At 43.1% G+C, this 20,551-nt stretch overlaps 1 protein-coding gene across 2 annotated transcripts; it reads left to right on the top strand.

The window, feature by feature from the left end:
- Positions 1-198: 198 nt before the first annotated feature.
- On the top strand, positions 199-19,787 carry wdhd1 (WD repeat and HMG-box DNA binding protein 1). Of its 2 annotated transcripts, none has more exons than XM_084910711.1 (26): positions 199-285; positions 540-633; positions 1,045-1,156; positions 1,256-1,407; positions 3,769-3,880; positions 4,184-4,234; positions 4,317-4,412; positions 4,496-4,588; positions 6,061-6,167; positions 6,530-6,671; positions 7,799-8,006; positions 8,797-8,984; positions 9,058-9,242; positions 9,325-9,566; positions 9,904-10,041; positions 10,155-10,311; positions 10,485-10,599; positions 10,729-10,860; positions 10,942-11,165; positions 11,863-12,017; positions 12,096-12,152; positions 12,507-12,538; positions 13,482-13,646; positions 13,774-13,916; positions 14,038-14,173; positions 19,472-19,787. In XM_084910711.1, exons 2-26 carry the CDS (start codon positions 557-559, stop codon positions 19,658-19,660), a joined length of 3,408 nt encoding a protein of 1,135 aa, XP_084766837.1. In that variant the 5' UTR covers positions 199-285; positions 540-556; the 3' UTR covers positions 19,661-19,787. The 2 variants fall into 2 exon arrangements, with proteins under 2 accessions (XP_084766837.1, XP_084766777.1); XM_084910651.1 differs by having other exon boundaries at positions 7,796-8,006; positions 19,472-19,786.
- Positions 19,788-20,551: the final 764 nt, after the last annotated feature.

The following is a 20,551-nucleotide window of genomic DNA, read 5'->3' as shown; positions in this document are numbered from 1 at the left end:
GAGGTCTGGGCATTCCTCGCTGCACTGTACAGCATACACCACATTGTTAAGTCTGTGTTTTGGCGTTTTGTCTTTCGGGTGAACCAGTTTTTGTCTGAGCGTGTTGCTGGGTCTGAAATGCACCGGGATGTCATGCTTGGAGAAAACTCTCCTAAGTTTTGGGAGGGATTACAAAATTTGCGTCATGACGTTGCTGGCGGGAGTCGTGACGTGACGTTTCCTTGTTTTCAACGCAGCGCGGGAGATTCAGGAGAAGAGGACCGAGTGTGTCCACCCAAGAAACGTGTAAGTTGATTTCTAACGAAATACTCTGTTCACAGCTCAGTGTAAAACTGCCTCCAGTGGTTTAGTGTCTGATGCCGTGAACACCGTGGAGTTTGTACGAGTGTGGTCGGCTATATTTAGCTCTATTGTTAGCGTTAGCTCAACTCTGCTGTTAGCTCTCCATGGGTTAAAAAGGCAGCAGTGGCGGAGGAGCAGGTGTAGACTGTGTTACTTGATAGAAGAAGAGGTTTTCACGTGTTTTCTCCTCTCTTCAGTCTGGTGCTTTGTCAAAATGCCATGTGAAAGGAAGCCGATGCGCTACGGCCACTCTGAAGGACACACCGAGGTGTGCTTTGATGACACTGGGAGGTGAGTCCGAAAACAAAAAAGTGTCTCCCTTTGAGCACTGACTGTGACAGCTAATGTACAAGTAAAGCTGTGATCTGATTGCGTTTAAGACTCAGATTTTACCTATGATCGGCCCACAGCCTGTGAAAGTATTGCTTTACAAACATGTCCTTTAAATTATTAGTCAGACCAGACCAGGCAAGGACATATGAACTTGAGCGCATCAGTCTCACAGTGACATCAATGACAACACAAGTCTTTCAATGGGCTGAAACTGAGTAAAATGTGATTCGTTTAAATTCTATGCCACGTTAAACTGAAATCGTTCACAGTCCTGATTTTGGTTTCTGGTATACTTAATAATTTAAACCATTTCATCAATCTTATGCTTCACAAAGTTTCTGTAAACTAGCCTGATCAAATTGTCCACAGGTTCATTGTAACCTGCGGAAATGATGGAGATGTTCGGATCTGGGAGAGTCTGGATGATGATGATCCAAAGTTTATCACTGTCGGGGAGAAGGCTTACTCTCTGGCACTGAAGGTTGGATTTTCTCTGACTTTTCTACAGATGTCATCATTATTCGGTGACACTCTGCATCATACAAATGATGTTTGGACCAATGTTTTCTCTGCTCCACAGAATGGCAAGCTGGTAACGGCGAGCTCCAACAACACCGTGCAGATCCACACATTTCCTGACGGCGATCCAGACGGCATCTTGACCCGCTTCACCACCAATGCCACACACGTCGCCTTCAACAGCATTGGCTCAAGAGTTGCAGCTGGGTCCAGGTACTTGATAGTTGGCTAGCTTGTGCTGAACTGAAATGATATAAATGAAAACAGGATAAATGAAAGGATGCCACATCATTAGTCCATTCATTCATTCCAGCTCAGATGGTACTTCGTAGTTTGTATGGCCCCTGCATATTACATGTAATAATAATGTATACTTTATTGACCCCCGTGGGGAAATTCCTCTCTACATTTAACCCATTCACTCAGTGAAGCAGTGGGCTGCCATTGGGCACCCGGGGAGCAGTGTATAGGGACGGTACCTTGCTCAGGGGTACCTCAGGGTAGCCGTTCAGGGGAATTGAACCCCTGACCAATCACGGGGCCAACACTTTACCTATTGAGCTATCCCTGTCCCCCACCCGCCTTTTTTTCCCCCTCTCATAATAATATGTACTTTAATGTGTGCCTGATAATGTAGGGTCCTGCTCCTAATGAGACAATGATGGGGGAGGGGATCTTCTCCCTGATCTGGACCAGGGCATCACTGAGCTCTGGAGGGCAGTCAGTAATATCAGTTCCTTCGTGCTCCAGGAGCTGCCTGCTTACTATCGCCACATGAGGCATTTTCAGAGATGATTGAATCCCATGTTCCCTCGTCAAAGGAACAATCCAGATCTTTTCTCCCAAATACTTTTAAGACTTCTACATGTGTTGTTTTGCCTTTGTAAGTAAGGGTGGAAGTAGAAGGAAATTCTCTATGAGATTTTTCTCCTGAGACAACTTTATTATATCTTTCAGACAGTCTCTAATTTGTAAATATCGCCAGAAATGGCCGGGTCCTTCCAAGTTAAACTTTACTGTCAGATCATTAAAAGACATGAGTGTGTTATATTCATATAAATCACTTATTAATCTTATGCCTTTTTTGTGCCACTGTGGCCAATAAATTGCTTGTTTACCTATTTTTATTTTGGGGTTGTGCCACAGGGGTGTATATTTTTGAAAGTATGGGGACAGACTGCAGCTCTTGTGAACCTCTTGCCACACCATTTTTTAAAACTTTAAAATAGGGTTATCTGCTCTATTCCCTTTAATGTACGGTTTTTGAGCCAACACCTCAATGGGGGTAAATGGAAAGGCCAGTTCACGTTCCATTAGAACCCAGTCCAGGTCCGAATTTGTTGCTGCCCAGTGTTTACACAGCTTGGACATTTCAAATGAGATGAGGCCGCACATTGTTGAGCACCGGGAGGAATCCAGGATGCGCAGCAGTCATGGTTTTGTTGCCTAGCCTGTAGAGAATTGTGCATCCCTCCATGGATATGCCACTGATCCACCACCAAATCGGTCATGCTGAATAATGTATAACTTTTCTCTACGGCTTCTCCAGACCTTTTCACACGTACCTGCTCTTGTCTGTTAATTCTGGTATTCAATGGCTAATGTAAGTCAGGCTCCATGGTGAGTACAGAGTGAGCACAGGGCCCAGTCGGGGACCTAGGATCCTCAAGCCACCCTCATGAGGTCTGCTTCTGATTGTTTGGTCAGAAACTGTTCTGTCCAGCTCTCCTAGATTAACTGTCCCAGCACTGGAGTCTCCTTGAGACTGTGCTGGGAGACACAGCAAACATTCTGGCAGTGGCATGTATTGATGTGCTGGAAGAGTTGGACTACCTGTGACCTCACACCTGACATGACCTGATGTCAGGTGCAAACCTTCAGAATTAATTGAGTTACAGCTGACCAGACACACTAGTGTGTTGCTTCTGTGATATTTTCCACCAATGATGCTGAAAGATGAACAAATGTCACTTCTGCTTTGCTAAACCATGCACGTCCACTCTGCCTCAATTTCTCCCGTGGCACCTGGTGAGGCAGTCGTGCGTAACGGGATTGCCCCCCCCCCAGGTGTGTTTATGTGTGTGTGTGTGTGCGTGTTTATGGCTACAGCACAAGGTGATCCCATTAGGTTCATTATTGTTCCTTCAGTGCAGAATCAGCTCCACACAGCTGTGATGTTTCCAGCTCGCAGGCGGATTGGTTTCTGATTAGTCCAGATTGGAGATAAACGTGTGTTTGCTGCCAGAAATGATTTGCCCTAAACAGGTTTATGACAGTAATAAAAGCACAGAGCAAGGTGCCGTATTGATGCTGCTATTTTCACCCTGGTAATTTCAGTAGTGGGATTGATTGTTCAGATTCGGGCATCTGTGGCTGTTAGGGCAGATTCGGCATCTACCTTCTGGTAGACGGTGAAGGAAATCTGTGATGTTTTGCTCCTCTTGTTCATTGATTTGACAATTTGCACTTGTGTTAGGTCACAGCTGATGGACCCTTCCTCTCAACTATGCCGCTGCTCACTGGCAGGCAGTCGGTGACGTGTGAACACAGCTTACCTTTCTCCTTTTTCCACAGTGACTTCATGGTTAAGGTGGTGGAGGTGTCAGACAGCAGTCAACAGAAAACCCTCAGGGGTCACGAGGCACCTGTCCTCAGCGTCACCTTTGACCCCAAAGATGACTTCTTGGTGAGTGAACCTTGTGTCTGAAAGCAGAAATTCAACACAGAGGCTGAAGTGAGTATTTGTGTTGAGTTACAAATGGGACAATATCTTCATTTCATTGCAACTTAATATGAACCCACGCCCCATTGTTCCTCATCATATTACTGTGGTTACTTCCATTTAGAGTTTTAATTTAAATGTATAAATACAAAAGAGAACCACAGTGTTTTTAAAAAAAAAAAAAAAAAAAAAAAAAAGGGAGAGAAGAGAATTTATAACCTGAGCACACCTGTCCTACATCACATCACTGTCGCCTTTGTCTTTCAGGCCTCTGCTAGCTGTGATGGCTCTGTGGTGGTGTGGAATATTGAGGAGCAGGTACATCAGCATTTCAGCACTTTTGAATTAGAAAAATGCACATAATTCTGATTTTCTACATGATTTTTATCTTCTTTCTCAGACTCAGGTGATCAGTTGGCCTCTGCTGCAGAAGTCAAATGACGTCACTAACGCCAAGTCTCTGTGTCGTTTGGCCTGGCAGCCCGGGATGGGAAAGGTTGGTGACACGTCTCTTTGCTGCCTTGAATGAGAGCGAGAAAGACATCAGTCCTAAAATAACAAAACATTTGCATTTGTCAGTTTTTAGCTGTTCCTGTTGAAACCAAGGTACACCTGTACGAGCGAGGCTCCTGGGACCACGTGAGCACTCTGTCCGATGATCTGCTCGCACAGGTGAGGTCCAGTATTGTCGACGTGGTGCACATTGTACACCTGACTTTCAGTATAAGCAGTATTTGTTGTAACTGTGTACATGGCCTCACAATCCTGTCTAGGACATCAATATGCTGATCTATTTGTATGCTAATGCTAAGTAGTACAGCAATATTTAGCACTACTTTTGGCATCATGACCAAAGACTGTATGTTAAAGAAGGAAGCAGCATCTGGGACATCACATTTTTGGTTGGACTGGGATGTTTCTTCTATATTAAAAATGAATACATTTAGTTTGAAGGGTGGACTGTTAAGTTATCAGCTAGCACTACCAAGCTTGAGATGCAAGTTAAATTCGTACACTGCAGGGGTGAAACACGCAGACATGCATTACTTATTTAATGTTGAGGACCAGGCTAATAAAATAGTAGAACTGGACTTGCCACCTGAATGGCCTTTACTACACAGCAGGATAATTGCAAAAGGCACAGACAGTGCAAACACAGGTTTTAAAATAAAGTTCTGGGTTTAGAAAGAAAGTATTCACTACAGAAATACAAAGTAAAAATGTTAATGGTCTGTTTGATACAATGGGAGAATCACTGTATGAAACCATGTGATTACAGCACTTAGATAAAAGGCTAGATACAATTATTTTTTTTGAAGAAGGTTTAGCTTGAGACTGCTTAAGTACTATATGGACAAAGTACTAACTGTGTATAGGTGCAGCTCAGCCATTGAAGTCCACACCATGAAGCTCTCACCACAGGAGGAGGTTTGAACTCTGCAGTTACTGAGTCAGCAGAGCGCTGGAGGCTTTTACACCCTGTGCACCTCAGCACTTGGTGACCCCGCTCTGTAACTTGACATGTTCCTAAACCCTTCCACTTTGCAACAATATCATTTACAATAGATCCTGAAATATCTGGGAGGGAAGAAGTTTAATTAACTGCATTGTTGCCACGATGGCTTCCTGTTGCAGCACCTCACCCTTTAGCAGGACTCATTCTATTTACTCTTCAAAACTTTGTGAAAGGAGTCTGATACGAGTTTATGAGTCACTTCTTCACCTTGTATGAATTTTTAATTGATTAATTCTAGGTTTATGAGAACACATCAGTTTGTTGGAAGATGTAATTACAAATGAAGAGATATATTTTTGAGTACAATGTTCTTTTATGTTTTAAATAACCTTAAAAAAAAATACTGACTACACCTTTTAGCAGGTGTGGCCGGGTACTTTTGTTCCTAGTATATATATTATTCACTTCTTAGTCTGACCTTAAAGAAGAATTGAATGGTAGTTTTATTTCATTAAAGGTTTATTTAATTTATTTTAAACCCCTTTGTGGGAGTTTTTACTGTTTGTTTGTTTGTTTGTTTTATTATTAAAACCAGTGAGTGAGTTATTTAGATATTAAATAGCCGAAACAACTCAATCATTATTTTTCTTTTTTCTTAAATTTGGTTTCCCCTCCTTAATTTTTGCAGCCCATTAACGTGGTGTCTTGGTCTCCTTGCGAGCGTTTCCTGGCAGCTGGCTGCGTGGGGGGTTTACTTACAGTGTGGGACGTGAACAGCAAGCTGTGTGTGGAAAGGTAGGAAACAAAGCTGTGCAGACGCTGAGTGAATTTAAAAGCATATATATGACGGGTAAAGGGTAAACCAGTTTAGGAGATTGATGCTGATGAAATTGTTTACCTTGGTTCCCAGTGCTTGAGGGCTAAAGATAACCGAGACTTAAAGGCTGGTGTCATCATTAAAGGAATAGTTTATTATGTGTTTTCCCCCTCCCCCAGTATTTGTATTAAACAAATCGTGTGTTCTTTCTTGGGCTTGTGTCTCTTTATATAGTTTGTGCACAGATGATGTCAATCTTCTTGTAGTCTCTGCCAAAAGCAACATTGAACAGTAGATGTTGCTCATCACTAAAGTTTAAGCTTTCTGCTCTCTGCTGTAGGCAGAAACACGAGAAAGGCTTCACAGTGTGCAGTTTGGCCTGGCATCCATCAGGCAGCCATATTGCCTACACGGACACAGAGGGCTGCCTGGGCCTGCTGGACGGACTCAGCACCTCCACAGCTAATAACAATACGACCAAGGTACTGCTCAAGTGACCTTTTTTTGTACCCCATCTGTACATCCCTGTACCATGAAGTAAGATTTTGAGACTCATCCAGCTCTGCAGGTTATCTTTCTTCATTAGATTAGCTGGGATAGATCTCTGCCGTAATAAAAGGAAATCTAACTACAGACAAGTCACTTGTAAAACATAAATTTACAGGTCAAACCTTTAAAATCAGGAAGTTATCACTACTTTTTTTAAAGCCTTTTTTTTTTTCTTTGTTGTCCCGTTTGGATCTTTAGCCATCAGAATTGTTGTCTTAAGGCCAAGAAAGATGCCAAGCGGATTTATTTTACCAAGTCGATCATCATGGCCTTGCCATATTGGTCCATTTGATTGACCTTTATTATAATTATGTATTTATTTTATTTTATTTTCGGTTGCTACAAACGGGACAGACATGACTGGGGGATAGGACAGGGAGAAAGAATGAAAGAAAGAGAGGGAGAGAAAGAAAAATAGAGGGGAGAAGAGATGGTGAGAAAGGGGGGAAGAAAGAAAGAAAAACAAACAAAACACCTGGATCACCTGCATGGAGAAAAAAAAAACAGAAGAGAAAACAAACAAAAAAGAGCAACATAATAAAAAACAGCACCATCACAATAAACTAGCTAGCGGTAGATAACAGTAGATACTAAATATTAAACGCTATTGTGCAGCACGCAAGATGGACAGCGCACAATGTGCTTTGAGGCAGCAGCCAAGAAAGGTGTAGTCCGCGTCTGTGAACACCCGTGTGCACACCTGTGTGGATCAGCATGCTTGTATTCCAAAGGTTTCTCCATGTAACGATCTGCTAGGGAGTGTGGGGAGCCGTAGCCCCGTCCCCCAGGGCATGAAGCAGGTATGGAGGAGATCCAGGCCCCAGACATCCAGAGGCCCCAGAGTTTTTTAATGCCTTTTAGTGTTATTGCATATTCTTTGTTCAGGAACAACAGCGTCCATAGATTGTTAAGTTACCGGATTGCATTTATAGCGTTTTTTGAGCGTTGTTTGCGGTTAGTTCATAACACAACTGTAAACACGCCCAGCTTCAAAGTCTCCCTTTTTTTCTTTTGTTCAGTTAAATTCAAGCTGCTTAAATCTGTCATGGACTTTCAGCAGGTCGCTGCAAAAAATCCTGCAAAAGACTATGATGACCTGTTTGATGATGATGATGACGACGACAGACTGATGGATGAAGGACTGAGTGACACAAAGTCTCCAGCTAAGAAAGCCGTTGGCTGGGACGATGACGATGACGATTTCCTGGTGCCTGCGACTGGGCGGGTGAAGAACAGAGGAGCGTTCCTGGACGACGAGAACTCACTAGGTGGGTGAAGATGGGGTCATTGAGGGGGCGAATACAGATGGAAGATAAAAGCGAGGTGCTCTGGCCATCACAAACTCCTGCTGTACTTAACTATTATTTTCATCATTGATTGATCTTGCAGTTATGTTCTCGAGCAATAGTTTGGTCCTTAAAATGTCAGAAATAATTGAAAGTGTATTACAAAACACAGGAAACACAACGTTCAAAGATTGAGATTAGGAAATTAGAAATTCTTGCGAAGAAGGGATGGCACTAGCTGAAGGGAGGCTAAAAGCTTTTCTGTGTGCAGAAAAAAACAGATTCAACTTTGTGAAAGAAGCAAAAAAAAATCTTAACTAAAGAGCTCAATTGCAAAAGTTCAACATCAAAACAAGTGTTTAGAGTTTTTATTTGAATTTTGATCAGAAAGTCTGTAGCATGAACTTGGATTTCAGACTCAAGAGGCACAGTTACAACTGTTTGCATGAATTTCCACCACCTGCAGTCCATGTTTAACCTGTTAATTATCGTTATGTTTGTCGTCATTATAAGCAAAGCAAATGTTTCCTAAAGTCAGCACTATCTAGTGGAGAAGGCAGTGAAGTTTGTCTTTGTGCAGGTTAGCCTATTGCTGTCTTTAACTGGTAATGTTAATCTATGGGGGGAAAAAATAATTAGGTGATTAAAGTTCAGATTTTAGAAGAAGTGAAACTGTGATCATCACAGCATGTCTCAGCATACATCTCACATGAATGGAGACATCACCTGAAATTATTCCATTTATTTTTTTGTTTTTGTCTTTTTCATTCAGACACAGGATCACTGAAGCTTGGTCAGGACAAATTGGGGGACGACGACAATGACGCAGGCAGTTCTGTGGCGCCTGCAGCAGCCCCAGTGGTGCCCCTACGTCCTGTCTACGAGGGGCCCGTGCCAACTCCTCCCCAGAAAGCCTTCCAGCCGGGCTCCACCCCTGCACATCTCACACACCGCTTCATGGTAGGACACACTGAGAGTCATTACACTGTAAATCTGAGTTGCTCGCATGTCATAACAGCAAACTGTGCCTCAGATGTGGAACTCCGTGGGTATAGTGCGAGGCTACAACGACGAGCAGGACAACGCCATCGATGTGGAGTTTCACGACACGGCCGTGCACCACGCCATGCACCTCACCAACTCACTGGGTCACACCGTGGCTGATCTCTCCCAGGAGGCCGTGCTGCTGGCCTGCCCCAGCACAGAAGAGCTCGCTAGGTAAAACTTCCACCTGACCTGCTTCTGGGGATTTATTTATTTATTTCTCCCCTTTCAGTATTTTCCCCCTCTCTCTCTCCAGTAAGCTGCAGTGCCTTCACTTCTCCTCGTGGGACACCAACAAGGAGTGGATGGTCGACCTTCCTAAAGGGGAGGACGTGAGGGCGCTTTGTCTGGGTCAAGGCTGGGCAGCAGTCGCCACCAGCACGCTGATGATCAGGCTCTTCTCCATCGGAGGAGTACAGAGAGAATTGTTCAGCCTGCCAGGGCCTGTGGTCTGCATGGCAGGACATGGAGAGCAGCTGCTCGTCGTCTACCATCGGGGTTAGAGACACACACACTCTTCTGTGATAATCAGCACATTGCATGTGCTTGTATGGTTCAAAAATAAAATTAGGAATTATTTATTTATTCTTAGCTTTGTGATGTAACTGTCGGTGTGTCATTGTTGCATGTCAGTTCCGTTCATTCAGTTTACTTTCCACCACATGGAGTCACCACAGAGTGTAAATGTAAAATGTGAAGCACAAGAGATGAGAGTAAAGGCCACCCCCCACTGTTAAGCTATGATCTGGAAATTTCCACTCTCTCCAAATATAAGTACTGCAGTTTGCAGTGTTATCTTCCAGCTCTTTACATGTGTCTCGTTTTCCACCACCAGCTACAGGTTTCGATGGAGAACAGGCTCTGGGTGTCCAGCTGCTGCAGTTCAGTCGAAAGAGGAGGCAACTCATCAGTGGCGAACCCCTCCCCCTCTCTCAAAAATCGTACTTGTCTTGGCTCGGCTTCACAGCCGAGGGTCAGTATGTCAAGATATTATAATGTGAAAGAATCTCATGGGAAGCATCATTACTTTGCTGCTGGTGATGATTTGGAACAACCTGTCCTGGAATACATCTCGTGGTCTTTCAGGTACCCCGTGCTATGTGGATTCAGACGGCGTGGTGCGAATGCTGAACCGCTCCCTGGGCAACACATGGACTCCAGTGTGCAACACCAGGGAGACCTGCAAGAGCAAATCAGATCACTACTGGGTGGTTGGAGTGCACGAGAATCCTCAGCAGCTCAGGTGAGCTTTCATCTGCATCACAGCTCATTGATTTAGCAGTTTGAACAGGAAATAAAAAGTGACTGAGTGGTGACTGACTAAACTAATGCATTCAGTGCATATGAGCCGATACTCGATGCTGGTTAATTATTGCTTCTTAGAGGCTGACATTCCTTCTGTCCTCGTCCTGTTAGGTGTATTCCATGTAAAGGCTCCAGGTATCCTCCCACCCTGCCCAGACCGGCCGTGGCCATCCTACCCTTCAAGCTGCCCCTGTGTCAGACCACAACAGAGAAGGGGCAGATGGAGGTAAATAAACACAAGAATGAGCACCTGGACAATGGGTTATCGAAGTAATCCAGTCCTCAGATCTTTTCAGGTGGCTCAGTGGTGTCATGGATCCAGTAACAGTTGAGCCTATCCTCCTCTGTTATTCAGGAGCAGTTCTGGCGTTCGGTCCTTTTCCACGACCACTACAGCTTCCTGTCCTCCAGCGGCTACGAAATAGATGAAGACGCTCAGAATCAGTCCCAGAAGGAGCAGCAGGAGCTGCTCATGAAGATGTTTGCAGTAAGTGTGAACGCTGCAAACACTTGGTGATCGAGACACTCCCAAAGTACAGATTTGTTTAGAGTTGTTGTTTTCTTACAGTTGTCCTGCAAACTGGAGCGAGAGTTTCGCTGTGTGGAGCTGGCAGAGATGATGACTCAGAATGTGGTGACTCTGGCCATACGATACGCATCCCGATCCAGACGCATGGCCCTCGCACAGCGGCTCAGTGAGATTGCTCTGGAGAAATCCAACCAGATGCAGGAAGAAGAGCAAGAGGAGCAGGAAGAGGAGCCTGAATACTCCAGCACGAGACGGAGCTCTGGGTAATGTCAAAAAGCATGCATCACTTTCACTGTTTGTGTAAATTAATCTGGACTGTCTGGCTTTGGCCAAAATAATAAACCTCACCCTTTATGGGTGACTACCCTATAGCAGTGTCAGACGACTTCACGTCACCGCTGAGCGCAGCATAGATACCACACAACGAGTGTGTCATTTCAATAAAATTATCTTTATCAAAGCAGGTCAACTGATACATGTTCTTCAACGAGATGGTTACTTGGTTAAAAAAGCAATTCACCACTACAACAGTCGCTTCAAGGCGCTTTATATTGTACAGTAGATCGTACAATAATAGATACAGAGGAAAAACCCAACAATCATGTGACCCCCTATGAGCAAGCACTTTGTACGACAGTGGGAAGGAAAAACTCCCTTTTAGCAGGAAGAAACCTCTGGCAGAACCAGGCTCAGGGAGGGGCGGGGCCATCTGCTGCGACCGGTTGGGGTGAGAGAAGGAGAAAAAAAAGCAGAGCTCTTTTATGATGTGAAACCTTGAACAATTTTTTTTTAAATATAGGTTATTTATGTTATTTTTATATGGATGAAGGAAGAACAAATATCAACCATGTAACATTTATTGCAGCATTTTAAGTGTAAAACCTTCACCAGTCTCCTCCAATTTATTTTATAGTTTACAAACAGATTAAAAACAGCAGTATTCACTCTCTTTTTGCACAGATATGGCCACACCGACGTCACAGTGGGAGGACGTTACAGCAGAAGACAGAATCAGCAGGAGGAGCAAGAGGATGAGGAGGAAAGAGGAGAAGAGCTCATGGAGGAAGAGGACAGACAGGAGATGGAGCCGGAAGAGGCGACAGAAACAAAAAAACGTCAGTTCCACCTCTTACTTTGCACAAGTTGCCAGTGCTGCTGCTAACATGCTAACACGCCTCCTCCATGTCTGTCAGGTGTGAACCCGTTTGCTAAAGAAGCCGGCTCACCCATCAAGCCGTCTCCGACACCAAGTGAGTAAACGCATATCTGTCAGTCAGCTTAGATGTTCAGTATTATGGTGAGTCACTTTAGCGTGATGCAGGACAAATAACCCAAATAACCCAATGGCCATGTACTGTCCTCCTCATGTTGTACACTTGTGGTGTCTCTGTCAGTGGAGTTTTAGCTGGGTTTGATTTCATTTCAAGTCTTTGTCAGTTGTTGGAAGGTTTTCAGAGTAAGATTAAAGTGGGACAGCCGCTCCCATCACCCAAGCCCATTTTAATATTCAAATATGAAACAAGACCTGTTATTAGGTGTTGAATGAAGAATTTGGTCAGCCAATTTTATCTGAATCACTTCCCAATGTGTCTCTTGTTTTTCAGTTGGTAAAATGGGACGTGCAAATCCTTTTAAGGTAAGAACTGTGACTTCTTAGATTTTCATTTCGTCAAAATCAAGGATGTGGTCTCATTATAGCCCTTTTCCAATATTACCTACGCGACTCGGTACCAGGTGCTTTTTTTACAACATGCTTGGCTGGGGTTCCAGGCGATCTGATGAGGTCTTATGAGACTGCCAACTCCTTTGTTGTGGCATTTGTGGTGCACACAGATGACGTCACAGGACGTTCGGCCGTGTTGCAATAACGACCCCACACACATTAGGTAGCACTCGATTGTAATAGAAAACAAGTCCACTCGCTCAAGCCAATCCGAGTAGGTACTAATGGAAAAAGGCTTTGTCATTTTTTGATGTTTAACCATTAATAAAAGACAAAGGACTCTTTTGGTTTTGAATATGAATAAAGACTGTAAGAGGTTTAAAGAGAGAGAAGTGGTTCTTAAGAAGGTTTAGCTTATTCCTCAGAGATCACTTTCATCTCTCCTGTCTGTCTGTGGAGCTGCTTTTAAATGCACCGTGTGGAGTCTGAACAGCAGCCTCTGTTGGCCAGCAGGAGCTGACTCGGGTTGCAAAAAGATCTGTACACAACTCTGTAAGAAAGCTACCCCATTGCACACTGACTTCTCTTTCCTTCTCTTTTTAGTGAGATAAACACTAAGGCAGGGTTTAAGTATTGGCTAGCCTTCAAGGCTCAGTTAAGTACAGTATAAAAACTAAAACGATGGGTGAAATCACTTTCCTGCCTCCATCTTTTATATACAGGCTTTCTTCTTAATAAAGTACCTGGTAAGCAACCGGGTGTGGCTCAGTCACCTTGGAGTCAGTGGCAAAGAAGAAGAAGAAACGCACTGTGTTTTTGTTGTTGCTGTTTTTCATGTGATTTGTTGACTATAAGGAACATATACAATATCTTTAAGATATTTCTTTAAATTTTGTTATTGCTTTGGTGTGTTCAGGTTCCTGGTTCGGGGAAAATGTCAGCTTCATCCAGTCAGCCGCGAGTAACAAACATCCTGGACAACATGACGTCCAGCAAGAAGTCGGCTCAGCTCAGCAGCTCTGGGGGGAAACCCAGCAAAAGTCCCATCCTCAAACCTCTGGCCCCCAAGCCAAAAACCAAGGTACCGTCTCAGAAATTAAAGCTGTAGCATGTCTCCACATAGCTGTGCCGAGGTCTCAAAATGATAGTACCTGGAAAAGATAATGCATCTTTCAAAACAATAAAATGTCCTTTTTTTTCCTGTGAAGACTCAGTCTACTCTGCTGCAGATGGCTGCCACAAAGACAGCTAATAAGAAGGTTCAGGAGAACACAGAGCCAGCTGCAAATCTGCAGAAACGACCAGACACCCCGCCTCCAGGACCACCTGCAGATAACTCTGAAAACAAGAGGTAAAAGATTTCAAAGAAAGAAACGGTTAGACCCTTCGAACACTGGGATGTTCAAAAACAGATTCTACATGTAGAGCGTTTTTAAACAGGGCAGCATTTCTCGTTTTCTCTGTGCACTTAGGCCAAAGACAGGCTTCCAGCTTTGGTTGGAGGAGAACAGGAAGAGTATCCTAGCCGACAACCCTGACCTGGAAGAGACCGACGTCATCAAGGAGGCTATGGGACGCTTCAGGACGCTGTCGGCGGAGGAGAGACTGGTATAACACATCGAGGGTTTTAGAGAGGAGGGGGGTTGCTAAAACAGTGATGTCAAAAATTTTCAAAGCTGTCCAGTGATTGGAGTCTTTGGCAGGTTGATCCTCAACCCCCGGAGCCCCCGTTGACACCCTTGTCTATAATTTCAGTAACCCAACTGAAATTGTAAATGCAGAGAATCCCATTTTCAGCCCTCCACTTGTAAGGATTCTTTAAAGTTTTATGTGGGTGTGCACAATTTGCAGTTTTCATAAGCTGACTTCAGCTTTTAGCCATATTTCTAGTCCAAGCTGATTCCCATTCAGAAATCAAAGATGGTCACGTGTTCAGCAAATTAGAATTTAGTGTTACTCATAATTTAACCATCTAAATTCTTTTAGCCTTAGTCTAGTTTCAGTTGAGAAAATATCATAAAATTATAGTAAACTCGATCTGAAATTGGTTCAGGTGAATAACATATAAAATGTAAGAGTGTGTTGTGCTGATAGCTGCTCCACACTGTTTACAACGTGTCTTATTTTCTTTCACATCAAATGAGAAATGTATCCATACGTGTACTCTTCTCTTCCTCCCAAGCACTGAAATGTTTTTTGCATTTTAATGAGAAGCTGAGAACATGGGAGCTAGTTGTACCGCTTCCCAGCAACAGATCATCTGAAAACTCACCCTCACTAGTCTAACCAGCATAACTGCTTCGAATAGTCTCATCAGTACCGCTTGAGCTGTCCAACCAGCTGAAGCTTTTTATTTTTAAAAATGACTGCAGGTCTACAGATTTGAATAAAATAGATAAGTGATTCCTAAATATAAAGAAATGTATTCAAAAGTTTAAAATCACTCGATTAAGTTGTACATTAACAAAAAAAAAAAGAAATCCAGGGTTTGGCTTCAACCACTTTTCTCTGAAATGCTGTGTCTCAGCTGTGGTCAGTCAATAGGTGAGCGAATGAGGGTGGTTGTGCCACTAATGACACGCCTCGTCCTTTCATCCAGCCGAGTGCTTCTGTGGTACACTGGCCCTGACCCTGCATACATCAAGACTCTCAGCAGAAAGCTGGATGACGAGGAAGTGGGGGTGAGGGGATGCCTGTTGCCTGGGAGCCCAGTCAAGTGTGTTTGGGCACTGAGGGCACAAAGCATTGATGCATGAGAGACGATCGGCTGGTCAATCAGCAGGAGCATAATTCTGATCCGAATTTTCAGCTGTTCTGACAGATGAATCCAGAGTGTCGGCTGCACACCCATGATGCACATTTCAGTTTCCACCACATTCAAAAGGTGCTCTGTTAGATTGAGGCCATGCGAGATCATTAGAGTCATTGCCATGTTCAAGAAACCAGTTTAATATGATCTGAGCTTTGCGACATGATACGTTACGTTGCCAGATGTAGTCATCAGAAAATGATGTAGTCATATTAGAAAAACACTGTGGTTATAAAGGGATGGACATGGCCAGCCACAATGCTCGTGTAGGCTGTGGAGTTTAAATGATTCTCAGTTAATACAAAGCGACCCCCAGAGTGTGCCAAGAAAATATTCCTACAGCGGAACACCACGATTGTAACCAGTCTAAACTGTTTAAATACTGGGTGGGTTATATCCACGCTCTCTTGTTCTTCCTGTCAAATTTTGACCCTAGCATGCAGCAGAAATTGAGACTCATTCAGACCAGGCAGTGTTTTTCCAATCCACCAGTCCTCTTTTGGCAAGCATGTGTGAAATTGCACACTTTCTTGTTCTTAGCTGAATATTGTTGGATCTTTTCTGTTTTTCACACCATTCTCTTTGAACGCTAGAGATGGTTGTTTAGGAAAACTGCAGATCAGCAGTTTCTGAAGTACTTGGGCCAGCCCGTTTGACATCAACAAACACAGCTGCAACAGTTTGAAAAGATGAGACTAACTGTAGAAAACTTAAAAAAAAAAAAAACGCAATATCTTTGTTTCTTGTTTCTACCTCATTGATACTTAAGAGGGGGGGGGGTGCGGGGGGTTTGTTTTTTTTGCTGAGAAGCAACACCTACCATTCAGGAGAAGACTGAAGCATATCCGGCACAAGTGAGCACCAGTATAGACTGGTAGCTGTAGTGACATCACAGTTGTAGTGATGGTAAATTTGATTCTTTCTACTGAATCGAGTTTTAATGAGTCACTCACCAAAGTGAATCGGATTTTTTGAGTCATTTGATTCACTGAGTGAGTTGACCAGAGAGTGCAAAAAATGTAAATTTTCACTCAAACTTAATTTGTTTCTCTTTTCATGTAAATCCCACTGCTAAGATGAATGATTCTAAAAAAAACAACTATTTTATAGAGCAAAAAAGAGCAAAAACATTTCTAAAATTAAGCAATTTCCTATCAAAATTGCTTAATAAACATTTATTTTGTTTATTTGTATTTTATTAGTATTTTCCTTAAATGTGTCAAATATATATTTTCTCATCTAAATGTCCACTGAGCTGTGAGCCAGGGGGCGGTAATGCGCCTTAACATTGGTTGCCAACCAAGAAGAAGAAGGAGAAGCTGTGAGCCAGGAGGGAGGGGGTGAGTGAGTGAGTGTCTGTATCCCAATTCAGGGTCTGCAGCCTTAAAGTACGCATTTCAAGGCCGATTACGGCACAGCGGCGCGCCGAAGGCTGTCCCAATTCAAAGGCTGCTCGAAATGCGGCCCTGAAATGCGTCCTTCATTTCCCTGAATTTTAAGGCTGTGGCAGTGTAGACTTCGTGGCCCAACATATCCCAGAATGCATAGCGCGGCGGTGGGTGTGGATAATTTTGCCGAAAAAAAACGGCGGATGAGGGGCGCCCAAAGAGTAAACTTTAAGTACTGAATATTATGTCACTTATTTATGTGCAAATGTTTAATAACGAAGAACATTAAAACATTACTGTTGGCCACATGTCGGCAAAGTTATGTGACAATAGTGACGTTTGTACTAACTTGGTTTTAAAGCCTTTACTTTAAAATATACGCCGTTCAATAGCTGAGCTTAATATTACAGAGAATGATCAAAGCTCATGTAGGAAGAAACAAACAAATGAACAAAAGATTTTCTCCTTCATTTCTGTTCGCTTACGATTCAGCACAGGAGGGAGGGGGTTAGTGAGTCCTGAGTGATTCGCTTATGCTTACGATTCAGCACAGGAGGGAGGGGGTTAGTGAGTGAGTGAGTGATTCGTTCGCTCTATGATTCAGCACAGGAGGGTATGGAAGCCCGTTTCCGCCACTAAAAAAAAAAAAAAAAAAAAAGGATCCATAACTCAAAATTTCGAGTTATTTTCTCGAAATTTCGAGTTACTTTCTCGAAATTTCGACATATTAACTCGAAATTTAGATTTATTAACTCAAAATTTTGAGAAAAGTAACTCAAAATTTCAAGTTAGCGCTGCCAATCAGTAATCTACGTGAATGATGTCATTTCCTTGTTACCCGGAAGCTGAAGCCCTCAGCTACAAATGCTACAGCTAAGCTACCGGTATTACATCCAGTCGTGAATGCACAGATTGCTGAGTGTTTTCAGCCTGGCTTCACAAATGATGAAATCCCTGTGTTATTAACTGAATCACATGGTGTTACTATCAGCAAACGTACTCGCGAAAGCGCCAATTTGTTGGGATCCGTTTTTGAGAGCGCGTTCCTCTGCGCCATATGCTTCCGGGTAACAAGAAAGCGACCTCATTCACGTATATTTTTGATTGGCAGAGCTAACTCGAAATTTTGAGAAAAGTAACTCGAAATTTCGAGTTATGGATACTAGCTTTTTTGTTTTTATTTAGTGGCGGAAACGGGCTTCCATAGGAGGGAGGGGGTGAGCGAGTCCTGACTTAAGCTTATGCTTACGATTCAGCACAGGAAGGGAGGGGGTGAGTAGTTCAAATGTGCTGTTAGCATGTTAGCAGAGCGATGCTACTGTGAACCGAGGAGCTATTTTCTTGATGTGAGCTTCTACTCAGGGTTTTTTCTTCCAGTTCAGAGCAGAAATGCTTTTGTTAAGAAACTGGCTGTTGTTTCCCCCCCCACAATTTTAATTATAAGCTAGATATATTTCTACTAATGGAATTAGTTTGCTAACAGCAACAGGGGTGAGTCAGTGAGTCAGTTGGGCTTGTGAATCATGATTCACGAGTCAGTAAAGTGATTCTCGAGTACTGAACGATTCGTTCACGAATCGAACACCACTACACAGTTGGCACCTGACACAAAAGATGCAGTGACCATAAAGAAACCATTAAGCTCACAGTGTCAACAGTGAGCAAAACTAGCTAACAGTAGCTTAGAAAAGTCCACTTACCACAAATGTCAAAAAACAACCGGCTCCCAACACAACACAGACTGTAGCTGTGGGTTAACATGGTATTTTGTTTGCAACAGGGTTAGCGAGCCCCAAAGCTAAAGTTAGCGGGCTAGCCGCTGACCACATTAGTTAGCATTTGACCGTATTAGCTAAAATTACTCAGACAACAAAAAGAAATATTGACCAGTGCCAGAGGAAAATATGGTCAGCATGAACAAGACATCATTTCATACCTGCCAGTTATTTTATTTAAACATTCACATTTTTTAAAAAAAAATGAAATTTTCTTTCAAGTTTGAACCAAAGGAGTTGATATGATTTTTATTAGCTTGTATAAGTGCATTTCAGCTGTATGTTTACAGAAAAAGAACCTAGGTGATGGCCCTGCAGGCTTAACTTTAGCCTAAAACGGCTCAACCATTGCGTGTGTCTGTGTGTGTGCGAGTGTGTGTTGATAAAATTATTCAGTCCATATTCAATAAAGCAGCAGCTGATTCTGATTGTCAAAGCTTGTACCATCTACCAGCTCTGTAATGGTGCCATTTGTGTGTGTGTGTGTTTGCTTGTGTGAATATGCATGGGTTAATGACAGTGTTTCATTAAGCACTGGAGGTGTAGAGTGTGTGTGTGTGTGTATGTATGTATGCGTGCACGTGTGTGTGTGTGTGTTGCTGGCACTGCACACACCAGGCCTGATGATTCATCCTGGCTCCATTATGTCCAGAAAAGCGCTTCCTTTTGTGTCGGCTTAGAGAAAAGGAAGGGGCTCGAGGAGGGAAAGAGCCAGCAGGCCAAAGAGATGCATGCTGTCAATAGTGATTATACGTGACAGGATGCAATTTCAAACTGCACGCCCGAGTGCCATGTGTGCGTTTCGTCATCATCACGTAGGTGGTTTGGAGCCTGTATAGAGACGGAACAACAATACAATTTTTTGTTTTTGTAATGTGCAGTAATTAACATGTGCGGTCCTTGTCTATTTTATTCCTCCCCCCCTCTCTTTTAGTCATGGACAGAAAGAGCTAAAGGCCAGAGCGGAGACGCAGCAGATCTGAAGAAGAGGAAAAGAGCAGAAGGAGGAGAAGGCTTGGAAAATGAAAATGAAAAGGCCAAAGCTGATGAAAGTAGTGCCAAGAAGAAGAAGTCTTTGGATCCCTCTTCCAAGCTTTCAGTGTTTGCGTTTAACCAAAACTAAACCTCCAGTGGACGGAGATCACATGTATATCAACAACTGCCCTCAGTGTTGGAGACTGATGAGTGATGTTCAGTAAAAAAGTACGCTTGGTTCTTTTTTTTTTTCTTTGTTTGTTTGTTTTTTACACTTACTGTATTTTAACAATTTAATAAATGTAAATGTTTGTTAGTTCACATGTTAGTCTGTGATTTCATTTTGTACAGCTTATTAATCAATTCAAATATCAAAAGAGGATTTCTAAGTTTGAGGGCCTACCTTACCTCTGCGTTTGAATATACTGACTTTAGCTCTCTGTAAAGGTGCTCGGCGGTATCCCTTTTGTGACATAACCAGCAACAACCCTGTTAAACAAAATAACTCCTAATTTGAAATGACTAAATGAAAAGACTGTCTCAGAAGTGCTGTGGATGTGCACGAAGCCTTCTCTTTGTCGAAGTCAGAGAAATGGTCTTTGGCTCCCTAGCTCTGTGAGCTCAGGAAACGTTTGGGTTCAGTGTTTTAGTTCATTTTGAAAACTTTTGTCAATATTAGAATCAGAATGGAGGACAAACCAGGGTATACCTGGGGGCAGCGGCAGTGACTAGAGAAGTTATTAATCAATGAGCTTGAGTTCTTGGTTTTACAGAACCACCCCTCATTCGATGTGTGAAGAGTCAACACTGACATGGCGACTATAAAAACACTCAGGACAGCATGGCACAGTGGCTACAGGCATCTTTTATATACAGTCTGTTTGAAAAGGAAAACTAGTGCACTATTACGTACTTATTACTTGGCAATAACATATCCCCAACAGTGGTGCAGAGAGTGCCTCACAGCCCTCCTGAGCCTGTGTTTTAAAAGTCTAAAGAAAAAACAAAATCAACAGAAAACGAAGATTGGCGAAAGGCT

This window comes from Perissodus microlepis, chromosome 1 (assembly GCF_051167445.1).
Source record: "Perissodus microlepis isolate ML-2025 ecotype Zambia chromosome 1, ASM5116744v1, whole genome shotgun sequence".
Classification (NCBI taxonomy): Eukaryota; Metazoa; Chordata; class Actinopteri; order Cichliformes; family Cichlidae; genus Perissodus; species Perissodus microlepis.
Note: the sequence above shows the minus strand (reverse complement) of the source record. Positions and strands in the feature narration are given on the sequence as shown.